Raw genomic sequence first — 16,245 nt, forward strand, 5'->3', positions numbered from 1 at the left:
ATGATTAACAATTCAGTTTCTAAATCATTAGATCTTTTGGACGGATCATCTACATCAACTGTCGAGAATTATTCTTTAGGCGACCCAAGCCCAAGCGAGTAAGATATTTTATAACCTATTTGCGTAGATTATATAGGTACCTTACAGTAGCGTAATTACGGGGATGCACGACGGTGCACTTGCACCCCCTGGTATTATGTAGCAGGTGCAAAGATATGCTTTTGCACCTGCAGATGCTGATGAACTTTATACCTATTGAAATACAATAACAACTAAATTTCATTGATTTTTTTTTAAACTTATTTAAACATTTTGTTATCACTTTAATTAATTTCATATAAATATTATATTTTTATATGTATAACGTATCATAAATAGTACAGTCTGTACTTTTTAACTTTAAATGTAACTTGTATCCAGTTACACAACATAAAAGTATCTAGTATCTTGTGACTAGTTACACAGTTTTAGAGTAACTTGTGTCTTATAACCAGTTACAATAAATTGGGTAACTTGCCCAACCCTGAGTACAGACACAGCACATATAGTATTTAAAATATATATAGGTACATACAGATTTTGATATTTGTTTATGTTTTATTGTTATCAAATATAAAAAGATATACCTATATAGTACACGCAAACAATGCAATTAGCTTTAAATATGAATAATATGACTTAATTTATCATTACGATTATTGGACCGATAAAATTTTGCACCTGCTGAAATTTAATGGAATTACGCCAATGGCACCTTATATATATATAGGACCTATAGTAAACAAATTATGAAAATCACTAAATACAATAATATAATGTATTAATTTATCAATCCAAACGTGATTGCAGGGGTACTGAGTTGAATAATAAACAGACAAAACTCATCGATGCATTAGAAGTCGCGCATTTAAAAGAATTAAAAAAATATTTTTTTTATTACGATGACAAAGAACATCCATTAAACAAGGACGAATTTGTCGCAGCAATATGTTCGGTAACTGGTTAGTATATATAGGTACATTTCAGTAATAGTTATAATAATTATTTTACTATTTAAGTCTAGATAAGGAAAATGATGATATGCGAACTCATAAAAAATGAGGTATCGATGGTTTGGTTAGGTAGTTTATGTTATTATTTACATACAATAAGAGAACAAATTGCTTATAACCATTAATTAAACTATTATAGTCAATAACCTTATAGAGTTATAGATCAAGGGTTTACAACCTTTTTTTATTAGTGGTCAGAATTTGAGACACATTTCGAATTTCGATATTGGCAGCCAAGACAATTCTATTTGTGAAGGGGCGTATATAGCGACATGAGATTAAAAGTATAGTGAAAAATCTATTTTATTTCATCATTATTTTACAACGGAAAATAAATTACCCATGCATTTATTGTATATTTTATTATTATTGATCTTACTGATTTATACTTTAGTTATATATTATATTAGTTAGGATGATATAGAATGTATTATTTCAAGATCAAAATATCAGTCATCAGCTTGGTGGGCACAGGTTCAAAAAGCTTAATAACAGGCCGTAGATTTGAGACCTCTGGATATATATATATATATATATATATAGGTAGATATCTACAATAAGGGGCGTATGTAATTTGCGCCAAAATCAACCCAATAAAAAAAAAATATATGTAATTTGCGCCACATCTAAAAATGTATTTTGGTAAATTAAATAAAAAGGAATTATGTAATCTGTGCCCTAGAGTACCTACTAAAATTTTAATTTGCGCTTTTTTCCACCTTATTAAAATAGTAATTTGCGCCACTTATATTATAATAATATAAATAACTCCATGTATATTAAATGTGTAAATTATCGTTAAGTAATAAAACATATTATAAAAATCAGTCATATTAAACTCGTAATTATAAATAAATGTATATAAAAAATCAAACTCCATGCATATTAAACATCTAAATTGTCGTTAATTAATAAAACATATAAAAATCAGTCATAATTATAAATAATTCGACGATATTGAGACGATATGTGACACGCGTCGGACGCATCAGAACGTATTATTGTATATCCTATGCGATATCGCTAAATTTATCTGCTGGTGAATTCCAACTGCTATTAAAGTTGAAAGTGTGGCGTAAATTACATATTCCATTTTGTTTTCTTTAGTGGCGCAAAATAACAAAATAAATTAGTATATGTGGCGCAAAATACATGTTATATTTTGGCGCAAAATACCATCTCCCACAATAAGACTACCTAGGTGGCTAGGTATAAAAAAATAGGTACTTGAAGGGAACATCAATACACCATCCTTTAAAATGTATGATGTGAGGAATGGTGTTAAAACCATCAGTGGCGGTTTTGATCTAACTTCAAGGGGGGTTCAAAATAACAACCCCAAAATATCAATTTAAAAAAAATACAAATTAGTTATATAATAATTATCGAATATATTATTAATTTAATGACTAGGAATTTAACTAAATATCTAGGCGGATAGTGAAATTGCATAAACATTAAATTTTTGACTATATTCATTTGATAAAATGCCTGATTTGACTATATGCCTACGACATATATAATACCATAAGGTTCCATGGAAATAACTGCAGCCGTTATAATAAAACCAAATAACGTACATATTTAATATTTGAGTATCTAGATCGCAGCAACTATAGAAGTCAGCCGGTATATACGTATAAAATGACATAATATAATAGGTATATCGGGCTGTATAATATATGTACACTAAATACAGTAGTATGTATTTGTATGTTCTGAGCACCTTTTTTACAGGGAGATTTCATTAGTTCAAGCGGGCATTTCTACATGCTCCACCGTGTAACACAAATTCTCAAAAACCCTAATGTATGTTCTGAGTACCTTTTTTACAAAGAGATTTCTACACACGTTCACTGTGTAACACAAAATCTCAACAAGTATAACACATTATAAAACTGTGTACCTATATCGTCTGTTACACAAAAATAAAGAACTTTTTTTTTAGATTTTTCAAAATCTAAATTTAAATTATCATACGGATATGCAATAGAGTTTAAAAATACTTCAACGTTCGTTAGATATTATTTATTTATAATAATAAAAAAAGTTTATTAAATAATTTGTTCTTTACTTGAAATAATTATTTCAGTTTATAATTAATTTTGGTAAAAAAAAAATATTTGGTTTGTACACAGTAAATACTTTAATGTGAGGGGTTACCATAGGTGAACAATATATGTGTTAACACCGTATTGTGTTACACGGAAAATCTGAGTTAACATAAAATTTTGTCTAAAAAAAATTGAGATTTTTTCGTTACACGGTAGACGTATGTAGAAATGTTCACTTGAACTAATGAAATCTCCCTGTAAAAAAGATGCTCAGAACATACAAATACATACTACTAAATACGCAAGTCTATACAGTATAGTGGAAAGACAAAACATAATATACTGATATACATATTATTTTGATTACCTATTATAATTGTTATCACGAACTTAGTTTGTGATTGTTATTAATTATTATTATTGTTGGGTGTAAAAATCAATCCTTTTTGATTTTTAAAACACAGGTAATAATTTATACGTAAAGGAGGCTGATGATTTTTTCGAACAAGTGTGCGTAGAAGATTTTACTACAAAAGAAGATGTTATACTCTGGAAACATCTTTTAAATGAAATTCGATATAGTACATATTGTTTTCAAGATGTCTGGGACGTATTACCTTTTGATCAAACTAGTATAACCATGCATTTAATGTCACACTGCAAAGTAAGTATGGGTATACATTTAATATTTATACTAGTTAACGATAAAACCGCATCACAGAATAATAGAATAATACATTTTATTTAATTATGCTTGTATAATGATAATAATAATATTTATTTTTGCAACAACAAATTACAATAAGGTATACAAAAAAATAAATAAATGAATAAACTATAGTTACATAATACTTATCTAATAAGCATATACTTGAGACGGATGAGCTGAAATAAGTATTATAGGTACTATATACTAATACTACTATACTTTTTTTAATTAAAATTTTTGAAAAATTATCATGCTGAGAGATCTACAAATCTACAATCATTATATAATGTTAAAGTGTTTTGGTTCAAGACGTACATTGAAACTCTAAAACAAATAAAATATATATAACCGTATTTAATTAACAAACTAAAATAGTAAAATGGCCTGTAGTTTACATCATACTTTATGGTGTGCCTATGTAAATGACTTGATTTACCTAAAACGAACATCTACGTAAGTTATCATGCGAAAATGGAGAACAATAAATACGACGAGATACCTGCTAGCTTGCATAGGTATCTTGGTATCTATATAATATTTCATACATGCAAATAAACTATATTAATAAATGCATACAAATATTATTAATAGTCGTGTAATGTATATAATGTGATATGTATATTGTATAAATCATTAAATTTTATATATCAGTAGCGACAGTGGCGTAGGTACACAGAATTTTTCAAATGGTGAGGAGGAGGGGAAGGAGCTTGAGAGTAAAAAATCTTTCAGTAGTCACAAGGTAAGGTTTAAAAATAAAGTAAATACTTTCATATATAGTAGCTATATACACATATATATATACAGGGTGTCCCAAAGAGATCTGACATTCTGACAAAATGAAATAACTTTTGTTCTAATCAATATTTTTTAGAAATTTCTTTTAAATATAATCCATAGACACTTGCGCTACATTTTTAGAATACATTTTTTATTTTTATTTTTTAATACTGAAAATAAAAAACTTAAAAATTGATAAAAAAATGTTTTCGAAATATTCAATATAGCCAATTTATAAATATGATTTTTAGGAAAATTTATATGGTAAAAATTTATTTAAGTCAAATGGCTGATTTTTTACAATTTTTTTAAATATCAATATTTTTGTTAGGTAAATCATAGTTATTTATAGTTTATACATCAAATATTATTAAAATAAATAACAATAAAAAAATAATTAGATTTTAACATGCACTTATTTAAAAATGTTCTAATAAAATATTTTTAAAAAACTTTATTATTATTTGAAATTACAAAGTTTCTAACATAAACTAGATCGTAATTTACTTAACGAAAATATTGATATTTAAAAAAATTGTAAAAAATCAGCCATTTGACTTAAATAAGTGTTTTTACCATATTTTTTTTTGATTTTTCTAAAAATCAGATTTACAAATTGGCTATATTGAATATTTCGAAAGAAATTTTTATCAATTTTTAAGTTTTTTATTTTCAGTATTAAAAAATAAAAAATGTATTCTAAAAATGTAGCGCAAGTGTCTATGAATTATATTTAAAAGAAATTTTTTTTAAATATTGATTAGAACAAAAGTTATTTCATTTGTCAGAATGTCAGATCTCAGTGGGACACCCTGTGTATATACTATACAGAGTGTCCCGCGAGGATTTACCCATTACGATATCTAACGAAATAATGGAGATATCAAAATTCTGGTTTTATAATAAGATTCACAGGGAAAAGAACTACAATTATTTCATTTTTAAATTTATTTTAATGTTTGGGTAAAAAAGTTAAAAAATATATTTTTTTATTTAATTATTTCCAAAAAAAATAAAGATAGCCATGTTGTAGAGTTTATTTTTCTGAAAATATTGACGTTTCAAAATTTTATTTTCATTAATTTCCTGATTTTAGATTCCTTCTGAACGAAGTGATGAATGTATTGATTTCACAATGTGTTTTTTTTTTTGTTTTTTGTCTGTGTACAGCATAACTAGTCGAAATAATGCTTCAATTTCAAACTTTGGGGATGGTTTCCGATGTAAAAGTGAATATCCTTGGTGCATTATAGAGGTCAAAAGTAATAAAGAATTTTTTTTGAAATGTTGGTAAAATTTTTTTGGCCATATCAAAATACTTGAAAATTTAATACAAAGTTTCTCATAAATTATTCTTATAGTGATTAAAAAATTATAAGAATACATATGCAAAATTTTTTTTTATTAGCACTTGAAGTTCTAATATTGACCAAAATTCATCAAAACTATGGATATATGCAAATTATTTTGTAGTTCAAAATTCATTAAATTATTTGTATTTATATCTAAGGTTAAAAAATTCAACACTAAGTTTTACATAAGTTTTGCTTCAAATAGCTGTAGGGAAAATTTGAAGCGTCATTATAGGAAAAATGTTTTGAGCGTTTGAGTTTTAAATTTTTATGAAATCAGGTATATGTATATCTATGATAATATAATAATCTATTATGAATTATGATAACTAAATGCAATGTTTTTGGAAAAATTGATTAACCATGCATTATTCAAAATGCGTTCTAATTGAAAAATAATATATTTTTTGTTTCAAAATAGAATATATGACAATATTTAAATATAATATATTCTAGACTGACAAATCATCTCCGTTCAGAATCGTTTTTCGTATACAATGATACATTGATACCTATCATTGCATTCAAATCTAACCTACCCTAGTCAGAGGTCCACCCCACCACCTAATGTACAACAGAGCGACATCCACTTACCTGGTTTTTAATATTTTTTCTAGTTTTGAAGATATAAAATATGATTATAAATGTATAACTATTAGGAACATGGAAAGTATTCGGCAGCCGTATGGGAATGAGCGCGGCGCGGCGGGTCACATGTTTGATAACATTACGGTGTTAAATAATTCACAATTTTTCTTGAAAATAAAAAAAAATATTAAAAATCAGGAAATAAATGAAAATAAAATTTTGAAACGTCAATATTTTCAGAAAAATAAACTTTACAACATGGCTATCTTTATTTTTTTTGGAAATAATTAAATAAAAAAAAATATTTTTTAACTTTTTTACCCAAACATTAAAATAAATTAAAAAATGAAATAATTGTAGTTCTTTTCCCAGTGAATCTTATTATAAAACCAGAATTTTGATATCTCCATTATTTCGTTAGATATCGTAATGAGTAAATCCTCACCAGACACCCTGCAGTATATATGTAAAGAGTAGGGTTGTAATAATTATTAAACACACGATTTAAGATACTATATCATGTCATGTCATGGGTAAATATAAAAAAAAATAATAATAAATAATAAAAGGCTTCAACCTTTTAGCACCCCTCCTCTATGCATACGCTACTGCAGGTATAATATATTACAGAATCTACTTACCAAATAATATCTAGGTAGGTACTAATAATTATAAATGTATGCCTCATGTGTTATTGCTAATGCAAATATATTTACTGTTTTATAATATTATAGGCATATATATTATATATTATACAGGTATATGGTAGGAGTACTTCAAATGCTTTTATTTATACACTATTAATTAACAAAAAATACCCATTTAAATGTATTATTCTATAATAAAATATATTTTCCACAGCATGAATCCATCGCCAAAGTGATTAGCATAGAAACTGAAGAATTCTTTTGTTACACAGTTTTTTCTCGACTAGGCCAAGTGGGCATTTATGATGGTCATCTAAACTTACTAAGGGAATACGTTTTACAATTGTCTCAGTGTCCCGACGATTTAGTTCGGGCAGCTCATCGACGGCGAAATATTTGGATCAATGATGCAATATATTTACCAGATGCCCAATTCATAGCTATTGCTGCATCAGACGGATCTATCCATTTTGTTGACACCGTTTGTTTAGTTCATGTGCCAACTTTTTGCATTACAGGTAAATAATGGACACGATTTTACTGCTGCAGTGAAACCTAGCTTGTAATAATTAGGCATCAATTTATAATTAACAATTTAATACAGGATTAAAAACAACGCCAATTTGTTTAGAATACTGTCCAGGTAGTTCTTCACTTTTATTTATTGGTGATGATAGTGGCAGTATTACTCAAATGGAATTTCTCCAACCAAAACGATCGTTGTTCAAACGAGATCCGACGAATAAAGTTGATACATATTTGTGGAAAGTTAGTAACTATATTATATAAATGAATTATAGTCCTGCACAAAATATTTTATATGTATCAGAAGGGAAAATTTAACTTTTATAGCATTTGGTATTTTATTTTATTAAAATATAGCTAGCTATAGGTATAGGTAAGTGTAAGTCTAATAGAAATTGTACGATTGAAAGCCTAATCAAAATTCGTAAGAATAGGAGGCAGTTTTATTTAATTGTCAACAAATACAATTATAACTTCGTTTTTATTTATTTATTAACGTTTAAGTAAGCATAAAGTTAAAAGTATTATATTGCCTTCCCTTTCATTGCTCGTATAATATATTCATTATTCAACTATTATAACGAAGGACGAAGTAATAGGCGGAGAACTGTTGTAGGTATACCTACTTGATAAACCATTCACTATAAAAGTATGTGCCCACCTACCTATATCATATTTATAATTAATAATTATACAAATATATTGTATATATATGTATATGATTATAGTTGCGATATTATTGCAACATATAAATATTTAAGTAGTAAAGTATACTTACCTATACAAATAATAAAAGTGTATCTATATTATAATAGAAATTTCAAAATGATATCTAATATAATTTTTAAATTATTGTAAGTTGTTCAAATTGGAGGAATATTATATTATTATATTTATATTTATCGGTTAATCCATTTAATGTAAAATGCTTATAATTTCAAAAGATTTTAATATTTTTAATGATTAGGTATATATTTTAATAGTCGTTACATTTTTCGCTTTAATTTTTAATTTTTTTAATGACAAAATGCAGCATATTTTTTGGAGTATTTTGATGTGTAAACATATTGAATTTTGGAAAGTAGTTAATAAGTTATTAGTACCTACCTATTTATAGTTGAGTGTACTCCCGCAAAATGATGATCCAACATCATAAAATTTTTAAATATTTATAACTAATAAACAACTTGTGAACAAATCGATTTTTATGTATCGAAATACTCCGAATAATAATATGCTTCGAAATATACACAACATTGTAGGTCGATAAACAGTAAATAAAATAATATAAAAACTATATTATTATTTTCCAAAAAAATGTTCCCATCTGTGAAGCTTGTTACTCACACCAACAAATTACTATAAAACATACCCTAACAGAATTACAGAATGTCATCTGTACGAACAGGAGTGAATAACTCATTTTGACAGAAACTCTCGACGGATCCCTCGGACGGGAATTACCCGTTTCCGCCAAAATTTGAAATGACCGATTCCGCCATCGCCCGTTTCCGCCAATTTAAAAAAGGTTCGATTCCCGTTTCCACCAATCTACCTGCTATGGAATAATAATAATTATTATTCATAGTTCATAAATTTTAAGTGTTTTGGTTCATCGTCGATCGTAAAAATGTTTTAATTAATTTCAATTCACTAAAACTACGTACACATGATGCGTTAGTAGGTACATAAGGAGATGTTAGATACAAATGAGCAATAAGCGATAGTCATAGTTGTACACATTAATCTATGATAGTGGCGACTTTAAATACACACATACATACTCTATAAAATATATATTTATTACTTAAATATGGAATCATTGTATATAAATCGATAAGATTGAAACTACCAATAAGAACATTTTTTACTCCATAAAACTACTATATCTATTTATGAATAAGTGACTTTTACTTTATTATTGTACTTATTAAAACTATATAACAAAATATTATGTAATTATTATTTGCTTTATTATTTGTAAATATATTTTCCAATATTTAATATTATCATATTATATACGACGTACAATTACTTCAAGTTGAAAATAATACGAATAATACTGCAATTAATACAGAATATTAAAATATAATACATTATATTATTATAATATAAATAATTATAATAATTTTACCATAGCAGGTAGATTGGTGGAAACGGGAATCGAACCTTTTTTAAATTGGCGGAAACGGTACATGCCTCCTCGAACCGAACCCGATTCCAAACAAGAAAATCCTTATTTGTTTAAAATTAACCAATTTAATCGACGAAATATAATCGAATTGTTAAATTAATGTAATATAAATTATTATTGTAAATAGTAGTTAAGTCACTTTAACTAATGGTCTCTGTTGCTAAGTTGTAGGTATTTAAGATCAATTAAAGACCAATCATAAAAAAAAGCAATCAGTTAATTAATTTAAGATTGAGTTGTTAAATATAATTGTTATGTCTCATAGGATTTGGAATATCAACAAGAATGGGTTAAAGTATACATATGCGGGAATCCAATTCATCCAGATAGTATCAAACATATTATTTATTGTCAATCCGATGAAGCTACAATAAGTTGTTGTCAAGACCACAAGCAATCTCTTGTCATCAAACATATAAGAGATGAATGGAATCCATATGTATTTCACATTCGACATGTATTAATCATAGTTCCATATAAATTACTCTATTTATGTTTAGAATTTTAGACTGTTTAACGTATATTGAAAATATTATAATAGGGAGTACGATGTTTTCATTACAATGCAACACTTAAATTATTGGTGACTGGATGTTCGCATATAGTTTATTTATGGAATCCAGTAGTAACAAAATTATATCTTGCTAAACTAGAAGGCCATAAGAATGTAGTTGTAGATGTCAGAATTTTCGAACATTTTAATCTTGTGATTAGTATTTCAAAGGATGAAGTAATATTTACAATAAACAAAAATATTCAAATTTAATTAAAAATATATTTTTGGTTTCAAAATAGGTACTGAAGGTATGGAGTTTAAATACCTATGTTTGTTTACAAACAATTCAATTTGATTTTCCAGTGTATAATGTACTCGGAAAATCTGTCGAATTTAGTAGTACTCGAACATTTTATCCAGGACCAATCATTAAACAACCACCAGAAGAACAAGCATCATTAAAATCCATTGACGCAAGTAACATAACTAGCGTGCAAACAAGTGTTTATATGCCTAAGTTAATAATTTAAAATACATACATGAATAATATAATTAATACTCAATAATTTATAATAAACCAAATGTTTTTTTAGGGAAAACTGGCAATCTGAAGTATTGATAATTGCTTGCTCTAACTATTTATCGACGTTAAAACAAAATTTAAAGGATTACTCCCAAAATCATTCTCCTCTTCCTCCACCGATAGAAGACAAAAAACCAGCACTTCCGTCAGAATGGAGTTTTAGCGATACCGATCAGATTATCACTGACGAAATTGATAGCACATTAGTAGAATCACCGAAAACAGAAAATAATAAATTAAAAAAATTACTTATTAAATCAAGACCTTCATTAGACCATGAAGCTTTTAACTTGGATACACATAAAAAACCGATAAATCCTAAAATTAAGAAGCATGTAGATGAAATGGTAAAACATGGAACACCTTATTTAGCAATGCATTTATGTCCCGTATATAAATTAGAATTGTCTAAGAATTTGGTGTTGAGTGATGCAACAAAATCAAGATTCCCGTTTATGGAAAAAATTGATGAAATATTTAGTGATGGAATCGCATATGATGAAAAAGTGAAATCGCCAGTGAAGGAACAAAATAAAGGAAAACCGATTAACATAAAAAATTTGATGGAAGTTATAAATAAATTAGAATTAGATGAAGATGATGATATTGAAAAAATTATAAACGAATTTATTTAATAGTATCCATCTCTCATCGGTCAGTTTGTTCATCAGGCTCTGCACTGATCAGTCAGTTAAGCCACGTTTTATTATTATTATTATTTTTTTGTTTCCCATTATATTACATTTGGGTAAATTCGTGGTGTAAATCAGTTAAAAATTAGTGAATTATAAATTATAATTAACCTATATTTTATACTTATACAAGATAAGTAGTCGAAATAATGCTTTGATTTTCAACCAGAGCAGTTTGTGATAGGAAATTGGATATAGTTAGTTCAATATTTATCAAAATAAGCGACAGAAATAACAAAAAAAAAAAATTCAGTTTGGTTAGGTACCATATGATAATGGTAAGAGGAGGCTAACTTCACTCATTTTTATGTGTCCACTAGCTCTAAAAAAATAAATTAAAAATATTCTGTTAAATATCAACTGTTATTATTAAATATTAATTAATATCTAATACATATTAGTCTTAATTTATTTATTTTCGTATATCATATCACAGAATGTAACTTAAATATTTAATCTATTCAACGTTCTTTAACAACTTTATCTAATTCATCGCAAGATTTAGATTTACTGCTCCTGAAAAAAATAAAAAATAAATAAATTACACAACCTATTGGTTATTTGATTATGCCATGGAAGCAGATTATAGAATATAATTTACCTTTTGATGAGATCTCTTCGTCCAACTTGAATAACAATCTGGCCACATTTTACTTCTTTAAAAAGCGCAATAGCTTGAGAATGTTTGAAACCATCCATACTTTTGCCATTAACGCTGATAATTTCATCACCTATTACAATTTAAATAATCATATGACAGATCAACAAGTCTAATATAGTTTTAACATACCCTCTTTTAAGAGTTGTGATTCTGCTGCTTGACCAGTAGGAAAAATCGTTTTAACGAAAATCCCCATGCATCCCTTTGGAGAGTCAATTCCGCCAACGATACTAAAACCTAAAGACTTATATCCTGGTCCCTTATGAAAAATGATCGTTTTTAGAGACATAGATAATGATCTAGGTCTTGGTAAACGAGGTAGCTGGGTATGTTTGGGTCGAGATTGATCTAAATGCACAGAGAATTTTCGCATTCCAGTCATCTTAGGTTTTTCCTCTAACTTAATTTCAGGCAAAGATGATTGCCTTGAATAAAGGGGCTCGTGTACTTCTTCTGACTTAACTGGGTATTTAGGAACAGTTGGGGGTTTTTGAATTAATAAAACTTGTTCTGTATTTGAATTTGGTTGGCATTTAGATCTAGAAACAACGAATTCTATGCTATACTTCGATGAACGCATTATGGATTCCACATCCTGACGCCTTAAGCCCTTTACTCTAGTACCATTGATTTTTATTATTTCATCTTGAATACATAATTTACCATCCCTGAAAAAAATGACTAGGTACATTATTTTTTTTTTAAATACAGTACTAGAGTATTTCATCTTACCTAGCTGCTGGACCTGACAAAGCTGTAATAATTAATGCACGAGTTCTCGATGAAGAGTCTCGATACTCTACATTAACTCCAACATCTTCTCCAAGACGTTTGCTAAATCGAATGGTTTTCATCTCGGCATGCCGGTCACTTGAACTTATGCAGCTATTTTTTTTCAATAAAAACCTTTGATAAAGACTCATATTTCGTTCAGGTTTTTTACATTCTTCACACATTAATGATGAGACCTCCACATTCGATCCAACTTGAAGTTCCTTAACATCACCTCTTCGTAATCCCATACGAACATTTTTCCTAGAAAATTCATCATTATCAACTGAAGACTGTGATTTTATCGACCCTCTAGGTGAGTCTCCGCCAGTTCTAGTCGAATCACTCTCATAACCACTTTCATCTGCTTTTATTACTACACGATTTTTCTCGTCAATTTTGTTTATTACAAACGTTTCACCAAAACTTGTATGTCTTCTCCTTCGGGTTTTAAGATAAGAATTTTGATTTACACGATTTGTAGCTTGATTGAACATATTAAGAAGGTCTTCATAACTTAAAGTCTGTAGGTCATCAATACTTTTCTGTAATCCTAATACCTTTTTATTAGAAATAAGATATTCTAAAATGCACTGTTCTTCGAGAGGATTTTCATCGATGTCAACAGATAATGTCGTTCTTTTAATAGACATACTTTTGGGAGGAATTATTTTTACTTTTGAAGCGTTTTCCATAGCATATAAATCCTCAAGACCTTTTTGACATTTTTCTTTTAGCCAATCTTGATCTTTGTCTTCTAAAGTCCTTGGTTCTTCAATACTTCTAATACTTTCTATTCTTGATAAACGTTTATTTTGGTTAGTATGTAATTTATCAATGTAATTTTGATGCAATTCAATATTTTGATTATTCATATCTTTCGTAGATATAGGTGACCATTGTCTTCTACGATTAGGAGAAACTTGCAGTATTTCAGAAGAATCACTTCTTTTTAACTGGTCCCATTTTCTTCCAACTTTTTTACCCCAAGTTGCTAAACCTAACATAAAATCGTATACGATTAAAGTATAAGCAATTATTATACGGGTGTTTTAAAAAATTTACTTTTTTTATGAGATTTTGGTGAACCATTATCAGGTGTGGTACATCCTTTTGGTGTTGCATAGCCGGGAGATACATCTCTATGATCCTGTTCAATAGGCGACAAACTGACAAGTTGAGGGCTTGGATCAGAACAACGCCTTTTAAAAAGTCTCATGATTTTTATATCAGCTGAAAATCATATTAAATATTTAATAGCCATATATAAAAAAAACTTAACATGATTATTACGTGAACATTTTACAAATATACTAAGTAAAATACAATTATAATAAAAGTAAATCGTAAAGACATTCAGTTCTTAAAGATTCGAGAAAATGAGATTTAAACCTGTTTTTTTCATATTGCTGTTTTAAAATATTTTTTAGTTTATTATAGTTTATTGCCAAGAGAAATCTCTTAGGAAAATTTATAGAATTCTCGAGTGGTATAAAGTGGAGTGCGTTGATTAAGTAATTAATTATATTAGTACGTCTTTTCTTCTACTTTCTATAACAAATTTAAAAGCCTAAAGATCTATGACATATTTTTCTGGTCTATTGGTTGATAAGTACCAATTAATTTTTCAGTTTTCATAATAATAGTTAATAATTATACATTATTATGGTTTATTAAAAACCTAAATTAATATATTAAATATAAACATTATCGTAGTGTTTTAAATTTAATAATAATTCCTGTTATTTTATATTTTCTTAAGATATTCTTATTATAATTATGTTTCAGGTTGTTTTCAATTTTTATCTACAAGATGGATTTTTAAACATGTTCATCTGGGGCTGTTTGAATATTATAATTTGAAATTTTCTATTCTATTTGATTTTGTGTTCATGTTTAATTTACAACACATACTAAAAAATCGAATAAGCGTATTTCAAAAAGAAAAAAAAAACGGTTACCTATCGATTAATCAGTTATTAAAAACAATTTATTTTTGGTTTGAATATTAATTTTTAATTAATCGAAATAATCGATTAAATTATGATATTATAATGATTGAGTGGTCAAAAAATAAGCTATAGCTCTTCCCCATTTTTCTTTTGATAGTACATTTTTCAAATTTAGATTTTTAGAATATAAAAATATTGTTTATATATATATGTATAATTGTTAAGTACTTATATCTAATTACCATATTTTTAAATACCTGATATTTTTTTACTACTTAGGGAGTGTTCTAATGTGATACAAACTTCTATTTTTTAAACAAGGACCTCATTTTAATACTGAAAATTATTTAGCCGGCGATTTTCTTGAAAACATACGTGAACATAAATCAAAATCTAGTAAGTAGTTTCTGGGGTTAATAAAATGTTTATACTAATTACTAAGGATCATAATCCTTTAGTGAGGTTTTACAAAAATATAAACTGTTTTATTTCATATTAGTTGTAGTACCTATTCATTATACTTTTGAAAATTTCAAAAACAAGAATTTGAATATATATGTGTATAATTTAAGCACAATTTAGTTTAATATCATTAGAATTAAGTTCACGATATATTTTTATAAATAATGTTTGTATCTCAATGGCCTATTAGCATTTTTTTTAATTAATAAAAAATATAAATATTCAGATGGATTTTATTTAATCTTGAATAATCTAGCGCGTTGCTTAAGTTATGTTAAAATGCAATACATTTCATAATAATAAATGCAAATTTTAAATAATATTTGTGATGTAGATACGGGCTTCATAACTAAATCATAAGTCACAACACAAGCTTTAAAAAGGTTAAGCATAATTTACATTTGACTTTCAATTATTCACTTATTTTAAATAACAGTTGTATTAGTTGTAAAAATAAATTGTAACATTCACTATTCGATAAAGACTTATAATAGTGTATACATCTCTCTGTGAACAGAATTTAGCAATTAAAAATATTTTTGATACAAGGAAAGTTCAAAATATATAGGTATCTATGAATTATGATGTATCTATATGTATATATTTGTATTTATTTATCGAATATTATTTTTAAATACTAGACATATATTATATATATATCTGTTTATATTATAAGAATTTAATCATCTATAATGTTATACCTAATATAAAAATTATTTTAAAATGT

At 26.9% G+C, this 16,245-nt stretch overlaps 2 protein-coding genes across 3 annotated transcripts in view; one reads left to right on the forward strand and one right to left on the reverse strand.

The window, feature by feature from the left end:
* On the forward strand, positions 1-12,150 carry LOC107166320 (WD repeat-containing protein 64-like). Its single transcript, XM_089219932.1, has 9 exons — positions 1-98; positions 850-1,001; positions 3,571-3,770; positions 7,397-7,700; positions 7,787-7,950; positions 10,167-10,358; positions 10,443-10,631; positions 10,697-10,914; positions 10,991-12,150. The coding sequence occupies exons 1-9, from the start codon at positions 1-3 to the stop codon at positions 11,613-11,615; spliced, it is 2,142 nt and encodes a 713-aa protein (XP_089076058.1). The 3' UTR covers positions 11,616-12,150.
* LOC107165708 (uncharacterized) overlaps positions 12,017-16,245 on the reverse strand; it is a 19,059-nt gene continuing 14,830 nt past the window's right edge. For both annotated transcript variants that reach the window (XM_089219934.1, XM_015514064.2), the window contains exons 2-6: positions 14,170-14,337; positions 13,066-14,104; positions 12,463-13,001; positions 12,274-12,403; positions 12,017-12,188 (exon numbers count right to left, since the gene is read on the reverse strand). In XM_089219934.1, the coding sequence (XP_089076060.1) occupies positions 12,134-12,188; positions 12,274-12,403; positions 12,463-13,001; positions 13,066-14,104; positions 14,170-14,323 (1,917 nt within the window). In that variant the 5' untranslated portion in view covers positions 14,324-14,337 and the 3' untranslated portion in view covers positions 12,017-12,133. The remainder of the gene's footprint in view (positions 12,189-12,273; positions 12,404-12,462; positions 13,002-13,065; positions 14,105-14,169; positions 14,338-16,245) is intronic.

Source organism: Diuraphis noxia, unplaced genomic scaffold (assembly GCF_037042655.1).
Source record: "Diuraphis noxia isolate RWA-SAM2 unplaced genomic scaffold, SU_Dnox_SAM2 contig0002, whole genome shotgun sequence".
NCBI lineage: Eukaryota > Metazoa > Arthropoda > Insecta > Hemiptera > Aphididae > Diuraphis > Diuraphis noxia.

Bases quoted from the DNA above. Each gene is read 5' to 3' on its own strand.
- LOC107166320 (XM_089219932.1), top strand. From the start codon at position 1: ATGATTAACAATTCAGTTTCTAAATCATTAGATCTTTTGGACGGATCA. The intron at 7,701-7,786 runs GTAAATAATGGA...AATTTAATACAG, and splicing joins GCCAACTTTTTGCATTACAG to GATTAAAAACAACGCCAATT. The intron at 10,632-10,696 runs GTAATATTTACA...GTTTCAAAATAG, and splicing joins TTAGTATTTCAAAGGATGAA to GTACTGAAGGTATGGAGTTT.